The sequence below is a fragment of the Cricetulus griseus genome, unplaced genomic scaffold (genome assembly GCF_003668045.3).
Source record: "Cricetulus griseus strain 17A/GY unplaced genomic scaffold, alternate assembly CriGri-PICRH-1.0 unplaced_scaffold_1, whole genome shotgun sequence".
Taxonomy (NCBI): domain Eukaryota; kingdom Metazoa; phylum Chordata; class Mammalia; order Rodentia; family Cricetidae; genus Cricetulus; species Cricetulus griseus.
In genome coordinates this window covers 6,023,380-6,041,487 of record NW_023276808.1, presented here as the reverse complement: position 1 = coordinate 6,041,487, position 18,108 = coordinate 6,023,380, and the positions used below count along the sequence as shown (strand labels likewise).

Here is an 18,108-nt window from a genome sequence, read left to right as displayed (position 1 = left end):
CTACCTGAGTTACTTTTGGTTAGAGACTTTAATCAGAGCAAAAGAGAAGACAGTTGGGACAAAATATGGGGCATCAAATGTGATTTTGTGATCTAACCCAGGCATGCCACTGATTCATGGCAGCATTCTTCTCAGCTCCTGACTGGTGGTGCTATGCTTCATGTAGTACTACCAGTCAATCATAAAAGGTAGTGTTAGGCCAGAAGAGCTATGTTTACTGCTACTTGTAGAGTTAGAATTGAAAGTGTTTCAGAAAATGAGAGTGATATAACAGAGTCTAGAGAGACTTAGGTCATTATGATAGCTTACTGTGCCATTCACAGAAGTAGGGTGGTTATAATGTGTGGTATTTAAAAAACATGCAACAAGTATGGAGTAAAGATAACTATATTTAGTGCTTGTCAGGATGACAAAAATAGCTTACTTAGCTTACTTAACACCATATGAGCTACTGTGAATCATAGAATTTAAGAGATGTATCCCTGAAAATGGAATTTTAAATACAAAATTGTTTAATGTTGGTATTTGTAATTTGCAGCTCTGGAGTTTCACAGAAGGAGGACCTGTCTACTGGCATCATGAGGAATCTTCACACTAGAGGGATTATTTGCTAATACATATATTCCATTTTTTAAATTTAAGTTTTTCCCAGTCACCTGCCTACATTAATGATTGATATTATAAGTTGTATGCATCTTAACTTGCTAACTAGATGCTGGATATGAAGGCAGGACATTGCCCACCACCCATAAATCCCCTTTAATCTTGCCCAAATATCAAATACTGCACAAACCACAAGAATTCTCCACACCCTACCACTGGCTCCATACCTATTCTAAAACTTTGGAAGAAAATGTGCACTCTACCAGAGGCTAGCTTAGATTTATGGAGCCCACATAAGTCACTGCACACCACACAATAATACTCATTAAATCCAGCCCAGCAACCTTAAAATGCACTCACTACCCTGTACCCTACAATAGTTATCCCAGACTGAAGCATCTGTATTGGAGGCCAGAGTGTTCTTCAGGAGAAAAGTACAGACATTGCCCACCACTCAGTAAAGTCATTTTATCCTGTCCAATAGCCTCAGACTGCACTCTGACTTTGAGACCCTTAACTCACCCTACTACTTGTAGAAATGTTTGGCTATTTCAGAGACCAAGCAGTTTCAAGGAACCACAAGTACTACAGTCTCTAAAGAACACCCAGCAGTACCATATATCACATTCTTCTCTTGGCTGCAAAGTAGGCCCCACAGCTTAGAAGCATTACAGGAGGTGAGGCTGCCTAGGAACACCATGGAAGATACTGTTCCCAAGTCACTAAACACATTTAAATCTCCAACAAAATCCCAGATATTTCCACAGTACCCCAACCTCAAACCCTGACTCTATATCCTCATCTACTAATTTGGAAGGCTTCTGCTATACAGGGCATCAATGGGAGGCAAACCTCACAGGGCCTGGAATGATGGGACAAGAGACTAAATGAATGGACAGCAAGATAGGATTTCTGATCAAGCTGCAAAATTTTATTTTTCTCAGAGACTTTATATGTTGGTTGAGGCAGGAAGCTTGGCAGGTCTGGGATTCATCAGGGAGAGGTAGTTGCATGGTAACCAAACCATAGAATGTTCTTGTCAGTGAGTCCTTGAAGGTAGGCAGGTAGTAGTAGATTCAATAATCTAACATTTTACCTTCTGGTTCCTATATTTGCATACATATAACAGTTGTCTCTGAACCACCAAATAATCAAAGGTCTCCTACCCTCCAGCCTTTGGAATGTGGGAGTCATGTTCTCCAGATGCTATCTGCTGTCTGTGGATGAAGTCACCATTAAAGGGACCCAGGGAAAATTTGAGATTATTTTCAAGTTGTCTGAAGACCATCAGTAACTTTAGTCAATATGCATGGCGTGTCAAGTTCCAGAGGTCTCAGTTGCTCTACCCGTGTCTATGTAAACTGAAAGCAAATCCATAGCCTCTTGTTTCCTGTGGAAACAGTAGTAAAATTGATGCTCCAAAGCATTTTTGATTTTCATTTGACAAATATTTTTGACTTTTTTAAAGAGCATACAGACTCTTTACTTCAACAGTCCCTCTTTCAATTACATTTATATCTGGACTTAATTAACTGTATGCATTTTAGCATTTTTACTGCCACTGCAAGCATTAGACGGCTAAGCTACAACTGGATCTTCTTCCTGTTCTCCCAGCTGGCTATGCCCACTTCTGAGCTCATGAGAATAAAGCCTAAAACTCACAGACCACTCAGAGTTTAGTCCCCAAGAACTACATACTGCCTCCCTAGAGCTCTACCATTCCCGTGATTATGTTATGGCAGTTATTTTAACTGAGCTTATCATTGTTAATTAGTGTGCTGGATTTTCTGAGGCTCACCAGCAGGCAGAAACACATTAAGGAGATATTTTTATTTTTAGGTTTCTCTAGTGTTACATGGAAATATGGCCCCATGTTAGGTACCATAAATTTGCTTAATGGTTTACTCCTTTATCACTTTACATTTTTACCTTCTGGGAAGGGCACCATGCAGTCCCATATTGATACACAGATGCATGTTCTTATTTATAAATGGCTGGCCTTTACTTGGCTTATTTCTATGCAATTTTTCTAAAGTTAAATGTCGCCATCTACCTTTTGCCTCTAGACTTTTACCTTTCTCCTTATATGTGTATCTTACTTTCTGTTCCATTCCACTACTTGCTGTGTGACTTGATATCTGTCCCTTACCATCATCCTCTTACTGTATTTTGCTCCTTTGTCTTTGCTTCCAGATTTATCCTTCTAAGTATTCTTTTTCCTGCCTCACTATTGGATAATCACCTCTTTGTCAGATCATCAGGAGATGTAGACAGGCTAAGAATCACAGCTTCACAAATCTACAGCATAAACAAAAGCATCACATATTTACTTCACTAACCAAATTTTCCATAGCCTAAAAGTAACACATCTTAAAAAAATTTTCTACAGAAGCATGCATTTATAATATGGTCAGTATCATGATTTAAGTTGCACATATGTATGTGATATTTTAGAATTCCGTGACCTATAATGATGTACATATCGACTTCACTTGGGAAGAGTGGAGTTTGCTGGATACTTCTCAGAAGAATATCTACAAAGATGTGATGCTGGAGACCTACAAGAACCTCGCTGATATAGGTAAGACTGTACCCTCATATTTTAAACTGTTCTGTGGTTAATGGTGTAAATAAATCAGTCATATTTCTAAAGTACACTGAAGAGAGTAACTTAAATTTTACACATTTTTCAATAATAAATATACATTTTTGTACTATATTTTAGAATACATTAAGGAAGATCATATTACTGGAGAAGAATGTACAAGTTCTAAAAGACACAAAAGGTAATTTTCATCTATGAGCTGATAGAAATGTTCTTCAGAAGAAATTGAAATCTGTCCTGGAAGTCTGAAACAGAACCAACACTGTAATTAAGCACATGTTAAATTGCATTGATGATTATTAAATTCTCACAAAACCATATACCTCAGCTTCAGGTAGGTAAACTGCCTTTGCAATGCATTTTTATAAGAAAGAAGTGAAGGAAAGTATGCCTTGAGAGAAATGACCACACGAATCCTCACGACATGAGAGCTATGCTATTGAAATGTAATTCCATTTATTTCATATTACCTATATTATTAAATGTATACACATGGTTGAGGTGATGAGCATAACTTCAGACTTTCCATTAAGCAAATACTCCATGGAAAAGCTAATGTTACTCAAGTACTTGCTGTTTCTTTTGTAAGTTTAGTGACAGCAGCAATTACTGTCAAGAGTTAAGGGGCAGTTATTGCAGGGAAACTTAATAACTCTAGAACATGTCTATAAGGAACAGAAAGTCAAACTGAATTAAATGTTGAAGCCTCTTCTTTGTAATCTTTACTTTGCTAGGTATATAATATATTAGTTAGTATACAAGCCATTTCAGCAAAGGGATATGGACAACAAGGTATATTTCTCATGCAGGACATTTAAAAGTCATGTAGTAGTCCCCTTTTGAGCATACTAGTTTAATTTTGTTCATGAGTACAAGAAATTTGTTTTGCAACTTCACTGATAATACACAAACAATCTCCCTCTGGAATAAATCCCAATGAATCTATTACTATGGAAATACGTCTGTTTGTTGTAGGTTATTAGCAAATGTAGTATGACTCAAAGTGCAGGAAAATTAAAATATATAATAAGGGAGATGAAGTTCTCAATTATTCCAGTTCTCTTCAATATGTGAAAAAATTGTTATAGAAAATGGTTCTGAAAATGAGAACCGTATAATAAAAGATTAAACCTTCACAAGTATCATCAAAGATGCAAAAAAATAACCTTAATGAAGGGGAAAACTTGAGTGTAAACACAATGATAAGATTAAAAGAAATGGGCTGTGCATTGTTAGCATACACCTTTAATCCCAGCACTAGTGAGGCAGAGGCACGTGGATCTCTGTGACTTCCAGGCCAGCCTGGTCATCAGAGCAAGTGCCCGGAGAGGCTCCAAAGCTACACAGAGAAACCCTGTCTTGAAAAACAAACAAAAAAGATTGTAAGATCTGACTTTTCTTTACAATTTTAAAAATTATAATTTAATGTAAGGTTCAAGATCCAACATGGTAAAGCATTTATATGTACTCATATTCCTTGCAGGCATGAAAGAAGCCAAATTGGAGAGAGGACTTCTCAACATACACAATGTGTTAATGCCTTCACATATAACAGTGATCTTCAAAGGAATAAAAGAACACACAATAGAGAGAAACCCTATGAATGTAATCAATGTGGTAAAGCCTTTTCTTGTCATAGTTTGCTTCAAAGGCATAAAAGGTCACATACTGGAGAGAAACCCTATGAATGTACTCAGTGTGGTAAAGCCTTTTCTCGTCACAGTCACCTTCAAAGTCATAAAATGACACATACTGGAGAGAAACCCTATGAATGTACTCAGTGTGGTAAAGCCTTTGCTCAACACAGTCATCTTCAAAGGCATAAGATGTCACATACTGGAGAGAAACCTTATGAATGTAATCAGTGTGGCAAAGCCTTTTCTCAGCACAGTAACCTTCAAATACATAAGAGGACACATACTGGAGAGAAACCCTATGGATGTAATCAGTGTGGGAAAGCCTTTGCTCATCCCCGTACCCTTAAAATCCATAAGAGGACACATACTGGAGAGAAACCTTATGAATGTACTCAGTGTAGTAAAGCCTTTTCTCGTCACAGTCACCTTCAAAGGCATAAGACGTCACATACTGGAGAGAAACCCTATGAATGTACTCAGTGTGATAAAGCCTTTTCTCATCACAGTAACCTTCAAATACATAAGAGGACACATACTGGAGAGAAACCCTATGAATGTACTCAGTGTGGTAAAGCCTTTCCTCAGCACCATACCCTTCAAAGCCATAAGAGGACACATACTGGAGAGAAACCCTATGAATGTAGTCAGTGTGGTAAAGCCTTTTCTCAGCACATTCTTCTTCAAGGGCATAAAAGAACACATACTGGGGAGAAACCCTATGAATGCAATCAGTGTGGAAAAAACTTTTCTGGTCATAGTAACCTTCAAGTGCATAAAAGGACACATACTGGAATGAAACCTTATGAATGTCATCAGTGTGGTAAAGCCTTTTCTCATCACAATACTCTTCAAAAGCATAAAAGGATACATACTGGAGAGAAACCCTATAAATGTAATCAGTGAGGGAAAGCCTTTGCTCAGCACATTTCCCTTCAAAGGCATGAAGGAACACATAACGGACAAAAGCCTTATGAATGAAATCAATGCGGTAGAATCTTCACATTTCAAAGCGCTGTTAATGGGCATAAAAAAACACATACTCGAGAGAAACCATATGAATATTATCAATGTGTAATGCCTTTGCTCTGCAGATTCATCTTCACATACAAAAGAACTCATAATGGGGAGAGACCCTAAAAATGCAATCACTGTGGAAAGGAATTTGCATGTGAATTATTTCTTGAAACCCATAAAAGATTACATTATGTAGACAAACCCTTTTAAATTGATCAGTGTGGTAAAGCTTCGGCATGTGCCAGAAGTCTCTGAAATAATTGCAAAAAATCATTCAGCAGGGAAACTATGAATATAGTCAGTTTGGTTTAATTGTGCACTTCATAGAGGAGTAAAATTTATGGTCAAAGTTTTAAAGCCGTTGTAAATTACAATCATTTTTGAGTACCTGAAAAAGTTAATGAGGCTTCTCACTATCAAGTATTTGGTGGAATTATTCACAATCACACTTCTGATCAGTTTGACAACAATATTTATTCTGTTGAAGAAAATTAACAATGTCAACAATCTGTGTAAGCATTGTCATGTGCATGTTTATATTGTTGCTCCAGCACACACATCAAAAATGAATATATGAACTTATAAAGCCTTATGCTGAGGGTAAAAGTGCCAGCAAAGAAACACTACCCGACCCAGGAACCAGTTCCAGTGAAACAAACAGATTATGGCCCTCAAACTGCAGCCAAAGAAACTCACCCTTAAACAAGAGCCAAATACTTAGAAAGGGCCAGTGAAAGAAATACACTTTTTCCCTGAAAATAAAGGCAAAGAAACAAACTCTATCTCTGACCAGCTGAGGAAAAATACAAGCAATACCTAAGCTCAATGCCACCCAATCCCTAAGCAGCAGTCCAGCAAAATCTCAAAGGTTTTTAGACCTCAGGGACTGAAGTTTTACCAATTAACATGCTGAAAAATATTTTCTATGAAACACCTATGCCCCTAAGAAGACATATATAAACTCTATGCTAGTTCAGTTGGCAGCTCACATTTTCCACACTGATAGGGGCAGCCGCTTTCCTGGATGACTCCCTTCCAAATAAATCTGTTCAGTGTGTTTCTGTGAATGAATTCTTTTACCACAGTGGATACAGAACTCTCCATAGAAGCAACGTATACCCCTGATGGGAATCTCCATTAGGGGAGTATAGCAGAAGAAAAAAAAATTCACTGGTGCTACATTTCTGGAGCTGTTTTCCCCACAGTTTAGTCAAGCAGAAGAGTGACAATTTGTAATGGACCTAAGAAGAAATGGTTACCATTGCACAGAAAATCCTTATTGGAAAAGAAAATAGAAGAAGCAATGGACATTTATTCTGGTAAACGCTTAGCAGAGTGGAACAAAGATCACTTGTAATAGTCTCCCTCTAAGTGGAGCAGGAGTGGTACATAATGCATGGAGATCACCACCTACTGGAACACAACTTCATATATAGCCTGACTTCCTGACAGTCAGGACACCTTTATCCTCAGAGCTTTGGTTTTTTCAGGATACCTTCCCTTCACAGCAACATGTATAGCCTGAAAATGGACATTCAGGATAGATTTTTCTTTAGATCTCTTGGTATCCAGGATACATTTTCTCCAAAGATTCAGTAATAGTATGACTTCCCAAAAGTCAGGATACCTTTCTCTTCAGAGATGCAGGTATCCAGGCCATCCTCCCTTTATAAATGAAGGTATCGACTGACTTATGACATTAGGGATACATTTCCCTCTATAGCTGTTACATTTGCACTGTGATTTTAAATGATACTGTATCACCTTTAGATTTATGCTTCTATTCAAGTACATTAACTAACTACTATGAATTAGGTGTAAAACTTACTAATTTGTATTGTTTTCTCTCCTCTTTTTGTTACAATATCTTTGTCACCTTATAAAAGATTTAATTTGGCCCTGGTTTCCAGAGGGATACAGGGGCATCATTAAAATTTGCATGACACCTAAATCAGGGGTCTTGGCACTCACATCCCTAAGCTTCAGCATGAGGCAAAGAGTAGGAACTGATTTTAGCAGTCATTGAGTTGGGGGTTCTATTTTGAAATATTTGGGGTGTGTGACAAAAAGTGCTATATTTGTGGAAAATTCACTTAGTAAAGTTTACTTTGTTGTCCTTATATTCCTCCTGTGGCTTTTGTTTAATTTGTACATTTGCTTAATGATAGGTATTTTTCTGCTGAAATGTATATAATGTTACCCCATTCATCTAAGTGATACTTTTTTTTTCTTAATTATCAAGCAGTGTGAGATCATATTTTTCCAATAACTGTTCATCTGAAAGTGTGGTGGTTTGTTGTTTCTGGGTATTTTTTCCATATTTTCACAAGTACTGTTCATATTTTCATGTTTACTAGCATCCTGGCTTGGGTGTCAGTAATGATGAGGAATACATTTGAACTCATGATCATCATGGGTCTGCCTCCTGATTACAAATCCCAATGTAGGTGATATATTCCCAAAAGGTCTTTTTTTCTCAACATAATTTAGCAATGTTAATGTTAAAATGATTCATACAACATAATATAAGAAATATTTAATTCCTCATGTGTGTATTCAAATGGTGTTTTCTTTCATCTGGTAGAGACATTGTTTATGGGAATCAAAACCTCTCCTTGTGGATGACCACTTAATGTTCTAAGTGCTGAGCCTTCTATTCATCCACATGAATATTTCATTCATAGCAATAAGTGTGATTGGCTCAACTAATTTGATCTTTCTCTTTGATCAATTTGATCATAAGCTCTGATGCCTTAGAATAAATATATGATCAATTATATCAGAAAATAATTTAGGCTTGGTGCTTATGCACTTTTCCAAGCCCCAATCACCCCAAAATGAAGGAAAAGTAGAATATAAGTGATCATCAGAGAAGCTGACAATAGAAGTCTTTAAAAGATGGTTGAATAACCAAAACCACAAGAGTTAGTTTGTCTCCCATGTGGTAAATAGAAGTGAATAGGTTACCATAAGCTCACATGACAGATCACACCGGCTTGAGTTTATAACTCCTGTTTGGATAGAATAGGAACTTGCAGGCATGAAGTTTCTCTTGTTTGAATGGGCTCATATTCTGCTTCCCTACTGCCTGCAAAACATTCAGTTTGGAGCTCTGAATGGTGTTGTCTAGAGATGACATCCAGATTGTGAGGAGATTCTGAGATGTGAAGTCACTCTAAGGCTTTGACGATAAGGTATTTACAAAGTGCTCTGTAAATTGGAAGAATGTTTAGGAAGGGAGCTGAGGGTTTGAAGGCACAAGGATCAAATGCCAGAGAGCTTTCTTCAGTTGTAACTGATGGCAAGCTGGCATATAATGTACTTTATTTCCACCCAGCTGGGGTGGGTCAGCCCCCTCTAGTTCTTCCACTCTTTAATTTTTGGCAACTCATGTTGTTGTCAATGACAATACCCTTCAGTCCCTATTGGGACTGTAATGCTCCTCAGTCTCCACCCCAGCAATCCCTGGTACCTGCCTGACTCACAGGAATAAAGGTTATTCCAAGTGACATTTATATCGCTCTTTTTGACTAACATCTAGTGAAAGAGTAGACACCATGAAATTCTAAATTCCCTGAGAATTTCATTGTGGAAAATACTGATTCCTCAAGATAAGAATCTCTCTACTGTAGCAATATTTATGATTTCTCTGAACATCTTGCTGAAGAGACAACGGAGGTTTTGGGGAGGCTTTTAAAGATGAGAAAAATTTTAATATATGGCTTAGTTATACTACTTAGCTATACATATAACTTCCCTTCTATCCAAACCTGTTTGGACCCAAGAATGAATCAATTACCTTATGTCTACATCACTGTTCCAAATAGTATCAGGCATGAATGTTCTCCCTGTTCCCTATCCAAAACTGCATTTTCAATTTTGCTACCATAACACACAACCAACAGAAATGGACTCAATAGACTTAATTAAAATATTTGAGAATACTTCATTTACACCTAGTTAAAAGCATTAACAAGGGAAGAAATTGGAAAGAAATGGGAAAAGTGAGACAATATATTTAAAATCTCTAAAAATAAATGTTACATTAAAATGTGGCTAAAGGGTGTGCTTAGCAATTAAGAACACTGCGTATTGCATTGTACACAGGTTATATTGCTAGAAACCATTGTTGCTAACCATTTCTTGTAAGTTCAGTTTCAAGGCATCTGATTCCCTCTTCTGCACTCTGCAGATACTGCACATGTCCAAATGTGGGTAAATGCACATATACATGAAATATAGCTTAAAAATGAAATTCTGTACAGGAATGCCATAGCCTTGAGACCGACAGTGTCATTACTAGTTAAAATGAATTCTTTCTGGTCCTTCATGGAGCAGATGTGGCCTCCCTCTGAGCGAGCTTTCTCAGAAAAAAGAAAGCCTTATTCTCAGCTCAGAATAGCTATTCATTTAAGAGCATCATTCACAGTGTGCATAGGTATGTTATTGTGGGAAATTACCAATACAGAGTCAGGTAGAAATATAAGGGTATTTAATAGGGAAAAGCCTTAGTTACAGAGCAACCTAGCCAGCTGGCAAGGTAGAGGTCTATATAACAAGCAGCAAAGTGAAACCAAAACCAAAAACACAGTCCCACTACGTCACTCGGGCCACGCCCTCACAAGCCTGGTCAGGCACACCTGTAGCCAGCCCCTTATAAGGCGTGTCTACAGCTTTCCCAACAGTGTGTTTCCCATTTTTTTATATTTGTGTTTTATGGGTGAGGATTGTAGTACTGTCATCTCTTAAATGCATCTTCTACAGTATACATTATACTCTATCTCTTAATTTATGCATTATGATATATTTATAATAAAATCATAATGTATGATCTAAAAAATACTTTTGCTCTGTAAATCTCCACCAGCGTAAATGTTTAGATTGCATTCCCATATACCTATTTAAGTTTTCCAAATAATAACCTCAGTCCACAGCTAAAGGAGACTTAAGGATGACAGTTGCTAATAGTCAGCCATCTGTACTGGTCTTTCCTTGTGGTTCTGACATGATATGCTGTCAGCTGCAGCCACTAAGAGGGCCACCTCTGTATACTTACTATGTTTCTTTTTAAAAGCCCCCTGTCTACTCCAATCCCTCTCTCTCTCTCTGTGTCTGTTCATCTCTCTGTCAGTAAGCATGTCTGTCTCTGTGGCTCTTTCTTTTCTCCTACTGTTCCTGTCCCTGAAGGCTGATCTCCCACACATTTTCCATTTTTTATCATCCCTTTCGCTAATGAATAAACCCCTCTCCTTGAATCCTATCACATGGCATCTTTCTTTCAAGCACTGCTTTCCTTAACTTACAATAGCATATATGGAATGCAAAATCTTTTCCAGGCTGGCTCCCCCTTTAACATTAACCACCACTAGATACATGCTGTTAATAAAAACATTTGTGTTTATTAAACATTTAATGGTTAGAATGATTGATCCATGAAAAGCCATATTCTAGAAGAGCAGTACCTGCAGCCTTATAGAAAATGTTTCTAAGACAAACTTTCTTATTTTGTATCAGGTAGTCTTTATTCCATTTCATTGCCCCCCAGGACAATGGCCTTGCCCTTATTTTTGACCCAAAAACATCTTTCTTTAAAACTCAACCAACAATGAGTTTTCAAAATACAAATTTGAGTCACATAGTCAAATGTCCATTTTAACAACAGGAAAAGGATCTGTGTGTGGAGCATGGCTTCTAACTTCAGACCAGAATAGGAGGAATAGTTTATTGTATATGTTGTAGTGGGCAACAGGATGGACAAACAACTGCTTGGGTGACCATTATGAAATACAAACTGATTGTGACAGACTAACTGATTTTGTAATTTCCCATTAGGTATGTGAGTGAATGTGGGCAAGATTTGGGTATACAATTTTGGAAGGTTAGCCTCAGCCAGTGAAAATTGAATTTTCAAAAAGGAATCTCTCATATGAAGATATATCCAATATTGCTTTTCATGGTTATATTCATCAGCCTTAGTTGTGTTTGTTGTGTCACATATCTTAGCAACTAGCAATGCACATAGTGGCATGGTAAAATAATATGTTATTCATGCCATTTCTTCTACCAGGGAATTTTTTTCTCCTTTTCTTTCTTTTGAGCATTGGAAACAGGGTTTCTTTGTAGCTTTGCAGGCTGTCCTGGAACTCAATCATTTTTATGTATTTCCTATTGCTTCCAGGTCATTAAGAATATATCTTCTGCTGTCCAGGACGGGAAGAGATTGTGCTAATATACAAATTTCCTAGACTAGTGCACTGTATGCCCCTAGGTTGGAAGGGCATTGCAGACAGGACATGTTTTGCACTAGTCATCTAATCCTTGCTCATCTAATAGGGGAGATACTATTGTCTTTAGGCCCTACTGGGGAATACTAGATATTGTGATACTCAAGCCAATCTTAGCAATCAAAATCACAACTAGGAAGTAGATTGTGTTGTTTTCCTAGGGTTCTCCTCTAATGTAGCTATAAGGAGCCATGTGGGTTACCATAAGCCATTCCTTCATGGGTTCAAGGTGGCTGACCTGTCAGATCTGCTGGGAGTTGGATGGATCATGTGACAGCCTGGTTCTGTGGGTCCTTGTGTTCACCTCGGCAGTGACCCTTCTCCTCTAATCCTTTCTAGAGTGTGCATTCACTAGGGACAGGAAGGTTTCCTTGGCCTGTCTATGGGAGATCTGCTATTCATAATATCATTGTCTTATGTGAACCCACAGACATTGCTTTTGTTGTGTACTACCAAGATAGATTAGAAAACTGAAGGCCTGGTTTGTAGAAATCCTCAAAGTGGCCTTCACATTCTTTATTTGTGATCAGTTCTTCAGACAGTTTAGAAACTGGTAAAAATGAGGAAATGAGGGCCACCCTTCATTTCAGAAATACTTGATTAGAATGCTTTTAACTTTCCTCTACCACCAGCCACATTGTCTTAATTCAGGAAACTACTATTTTGGTCAACAAATGGAATTTTTGGGCTGCAGAAGTTTGTAAATACAAATTAGCCTGAATGTTTCTTTGCCTGATGGAGTGCAACCGTTCATCAGGAATTGGAAGGTACATTGTGCCCCAGGAGCCAGGGGATTTAACCAGAATTCCTTTGACAAATGTCTCTCAAGGCACATAGGTCAAACCAACTCCATAGTGCCCTGCCTTTTACACACTAAAATCCCATCCCTCACCTCCAGTGTCTGCTGTTACTATCAACATTCCCATCTTTCATGTCCTACAAGAACAGACAATTTTAAGCACTCTGGAGAATTTTTATGGCTTTTGCCAACTAAAGTCTAGACATCTTCAACAATCTTCTAAGAGTCAGTACTCCCATGTTGATTACAGAAAAAAAATCACCTTTGAAATAACATTTTTGTTCCAAAATTCTTTTCTTTTGATGATTAAATTTTCTAAGTAAAAGCTACTCTGGGAATGAATGGATTTGCTTGTTATCCCTAGGCCAATGTCTATCATTGTGGGAGCTTAGGAGAGAAACTCAAGTTAGTCATTGGAGGTACAACATGTGGAACCATTGTTTCTCAATTTTCTCTTTAGCTTTGTCACTGTCTTGGGTTAATCTAGCTCTCTTAGCCAGGAAAGGCCCACTTGCTCAGAGACATTTCCAACTCAGTGGAAGTCTTCTTCCCATATCAATCATTAATGAACACAATCATTTTCAGTCATAAATCAGACATTCTGATCTAAGAACATACTCAACTGATGTTTGCTCAGATGATCGTAGGTTTTGTCATTTGACACCAGAGGCTAATTAGGAGACAATAATATATGAGAAGCTTTCAAAATCCAAAACCAATGTGATAATCATGTAAATCACTTAAGCAGATAAGACTCAAACATAATGATAGCAACAACTGGAAAATACAGATATGCCAGTATTCAATAAAATGCGACAAGGCAAGCATTTAGATAAAGAAAAAAAACTGCTGGTCACTGGTGGTGCATGTCTTAAATCCAAGCACTCAGGTGGCAGAGGCAGGTAGATCTCTGTGATTTCGAGGCCAGCCTGGTCTCCAGAGTGAATGCCAGTATAGCCTCCCAAGCTACACAGAGAAACCCTGTCTTGAAAAACCAAAAAATATAAAAAACTAAAATTGTCTCTCCACAGCAAATTCTCCCACAAAACAAAATCTTCAAGAACTGATAACATAAGAAATTTTATAGGACCAGGCCAGGGGCTGTTTCCAGTTTGGGTTCCACTGCTCTTTTCAGGAACATGTGAGACCTGGTTACTCCTCACAGGATCTGAACTTGGTGGGTTCCAACACACCCAGAGACTACCAAGGCCCTGGTAACAGTCCTGCCTCCATCCACGAAAAGAGGACAGACATCAGAGTATGGGAACTGTTTGCATATACCAGAAGTGAACCTTGGTCCTGTAACCATCAGGAGAGGAAGAGTCACCTGCTGCACCCACCAGAAGAAAGAATGTGAAGAAGACTATATTAAAGCTCGTTCAACAACAGAAAATCCAATACAACATCACAGGAGACTAGGGATCCTACACCAGCAAGACCTGAACATCACAGTGAAGGTGAAGCAGAACACAATGTCCTTAATACATCTTCATGAAAATGATAGAGGACCTCAAAGAGGATATGAGAAAATTACTTAAATAAATGGAAGAAGAAACAAACCAAAAATTGAAGATATCAACAAATCTCTCAAGGAAACAATTCATGACCTAAAAATTGAAATAGAGAAAATAAAGAAAGCACAATCTGAGGAAATGCTGGAAATAGAAAAAGTGGATAAATGATCAGGAACTACAGATGTAAGCATAACAACAGAATACAAGAGGTGGAAGAGAAAATCTCAGGAGTTGAAGATACAGTAGAAGAAATAGACTCATCAACCAAAGAAAATATTAAGTCCAACAAATCCCTAACAAAAAATATCCAAGAAATAGGGGATACCATAAAATACCAAACCTAAGAGTGATAGTATAGAAGAAAGTGAAGAAATCCATCTAAAATGTGTAGAAAACATATTCAACAAAATATAGAAGAAAACATGCCCAACATAAAGAAAGAAATGCAAATGAAAATACAGAACACCAGAACACCTACAGAATACCCAATAGACTAGACCAAAAAAAAGGATCTCCTCACCACATAGTAATCAAACCGCAAACATACAGAATAAAGAGAAACTATTAAGAGAATCAATTGAAAAAATCAAGTAACATATAAAGGCAAACATATCAGAATTACACCTGACTTTTCCTTGGAAACTCTGAAAGCCAGAAGGTACTGGATAGATATTCTACCTACACTAAAAGACCACGGAAGCCAGCCCAGACCCAGCAAAGCTTTCAATAAATGTAGATGGAGAAAACAAGATATTCCATGACAAAACCAGATTCAAACACTACATAATCACCATTCCATCCCTACAGAAAGTTCTGGAAGGAAAACTGCAAACCAAGGAATTCAACTACAACCAGAAAATTATAGGCAATAGATAATCCCACTTTACCAACAGCCAAAAGAAAAAAGTGGTGGAAAGCCACACATAATTTCACCACAACCACCAAATCCAAAACAAATAAGAATGAACAAGCAATGGTCATTAATATCCCACAATATTAATGGTCTTAACTCACCCAAAAAAGACACAGGTTAGCAGAATGGATAAGAAGTCAGAATCCATCCTTCTGCTGCATACGAGAAACTCACTTCAACTCCAAAGACAGTTGGTACCTAAGAATCAAAGGTTGGGAAAAGATTTTCCAATCAAATGTACCAAAGAAACAAGTGGGGGCAGCAATCCTAATGTCTCACAAATTGAATGAAGAATCCAAATTTATATGATGACAAGGAGAACATCTTCAACAAATAGTACTGGCATAACTGGATGCAAACATGTAGAAGACTACAGACAGATCCAAGCCTATCACCACGCACAAAACTTAAGTCAAAATGGATCAAAGACCTCAGCATAAATCCACCCACACTGAACTTATTAGAAGACAAAGTGGCAACTGCCCTTGAATTAATTGATACAAGACTCAGCTTCCTGAACATTACACCAGTAGGATAGACTCTGAGATCAATAATTGATAAATAGGACGTCCTGAAACTGAGAAACATCTGTAAATCAAAGGACACAGTCATTAACACAACATGGCAGCCCATAGACCGGGAAAAGATATTCACCAACCCCATATCTGACAGAGGGCTGATTTCCAAAATACACGAAGAACTCAAGAAGCTAGTCTCAAAATTACCAAAAAAACCCAATTAAAAAGTGTGTTACACAACTAAATAGACAATTCTCAATAGAGGAATCTAAAATGGCTGAATGACAAATAAGAAAGTTTTCAACATAATTAGCCATCAGGGAAATGCAAATCAAAACATCTCTGAGATACCATCTTACTCCTATCAGAATGGCCAAAATCAAAAACACCAATGCCAGTTTATGATGGAGAGGATGCAGAGATAAGGGAACACTCCTCCACTGCTGGTGGGAGTGCCACCTTGTACAGCGACTTTGGAAATCAGTATGATGACTCCTCCAGAAAATGGGAATCAGTCTACCACAAGATCCGGCAATTCTACTCTTAGGCATATACCCAAAATAAGCACATTCATACAAAAAGGACATATATTCAATGATGTTCATAGAAGCACTATTTGTAATAACCAGAAACTGGAAGTATCCTATATGTCCCTCAACTGAAGAATGGAAAGAGGTAATGTGGTACATTTACAAAATGGATTACTACTCAGCAGAAAAAATTCAATGGAATCTTGAAATTCGCAGGCAAGTGGATGGAACCAGAAGAAACCATTTTGAGTGAGGTAACCCAGTCACAAAAGACAAACATGGTATGTACTCACTCATATGTGGATTTTAGACATAGGGCAATGGATGAACAGCCTACAATCCACACTACCAGAGAAGCTAGTAAATCAGGAGGACCCTAAGAGAGACATACATGGTCCCCTGGAGAAGTGAAAGGGACAAGATCTCCTGAGCAAATTGGGAGCATGGGGGAGGGGAGAGGGAGCAAGGAGAATGGGAAGGGTAGAAGAGGAGGGTTGAGCAGGACTCATGGCAGCAGGAAGTTTGAGTTGGGAGAAGAATAGAGGAGAGCAAGATAAGAGATACCATAATACAGGGAGCCATTATAGTTTTAAAGAGAAATCAGGCACTAGGGAAATGTCTGTACATCTACAAAGATGACACCAAGTAAGACACAAAGCTACCTTTAATGCCCTCCCCTGATAAGAAGATTGATGTCTGATATATATGCCATCCTAGAGCCTTCACTCAGCAGCTGTTGAAAGTGGAAGCAGACACCCACTGCTAAACAATGAACTGAACAGGAATCCAGTTGCTTAAAAGGAGGGGTGATGAGCAAAGTGGTCAAGAATATCAAGCTGGTGAAACCCACAGAAACAGCTGACCTGAACTAGGGGGAGATCTTGGACCCCAGACTGATCACTGGGAAACCAGCATGTACTGATCCAGACCCGATGAGTGTGGGTGTCAGTGGGGAGGCCTCAGAAATCTATGGAGACTCTTGTAGTAGATCAGTACTTATCCCTAGCATAGGAATGGACTTTGGGAGGCCATTCCACATAGGGAGATACTCCCTCAGCCGAGACCACCAGGGAGGTCCTAGACTGTATCTCAAAGGATATGACAGACTCTGAAGACCACCATGGAAAGCTTCACTCTCCTTGGGGAGCAGAAATGGTACGGGATAGTTAGGGGAGTATTGGGGAGGCAGGAGAGTAGGGGAAGGAGAGGGAACTGGGATTGACATGTAAAACAATCTTGTTTCTAAATTGAATAAAAAATGGAGAAAGAGAAAGATAAAAAGTACAATTAATGTAGCAAAATGTAGGAGTGAAACACCAGGAAGCCTTAGAACTTCACACACAACCACAAAAAACATAGGGTGGACTCCATTTTAGGAACTGCAGCATCTGGGATATATCTACATGTTCATCAATAAGCTGGAATGGTATAGTGATGCATTTACTTACATGTGTACCGGACTGAAGTCATAGTAGGTTACTGTGGGGCAGCAGAAGAAAAAAAATATTTAGAGCCAGAGAGACTTGTACCTTCTACCTAACTCCAGGAGGAAATATTATAAGGTGATGAGTGTGGTCAGTTTAGAATTTGAAGATGTAATAGATTGTGACAGACACATCATAAGTGTTTCCTGGCAACTGAGACAGAAATCTCTCTGCCCATATCATGGACCCAAGATACAGGGAGCACCT

The 18,108-nt window shown here is 38.2% G+C and overlaps 1 protein-coding gene across 3 annotated transcripts; it reads left to right on the top strand.

Moving 5' to 3' along the window:
* The first annotated feature begins 3,090 nt into the window (after positions 1 to 3,090).
* On the top strand, positions 3,091 to 5,748 carry LOC113838903 (zinc finger protein 431-like). 3 transcript variants are annotated; one of them, XM_035453658.1, is made up of 4 exons: positions 3,091 to 3,184; positions 3,329 to 3,389; positions 4,860 to 4,930; positions 5,000 to 5,748. In XM_035453658.1, the coding sequence occupies exons 1-4, from the start codon at positions 3,151 to 3,153 to the stop codon at positions 5,746 to 5,748; spliced, it is 915 nt and encodes a 304-aa protein (XP_035309549.1). In that variant the 5' UTR covers positions 3,091 to 3,150. The 3 variants fall into 3 exon arrangements, 2 of the variants coding, with proteins under 2 accessions (XP_035309549.1, XP_035309548.1); XR_003488757.2 differs by lacking the exons at positions 4,860 to 4,930; positions 5,000 to 5,748 and adding an exon at positions 4,692 to 4,721 and having other exon boundaries at positions 3,118 to 3,184; XM_035453657.1 differs by lacking the exon at positions 3,329 to 3,389 and having other exon boundaries at positions 3,151 to 3,192; positions 4,648 to 5,748.
* Positions 5,749 to 18,108: the final 12,360 nt, after the last annotated feature.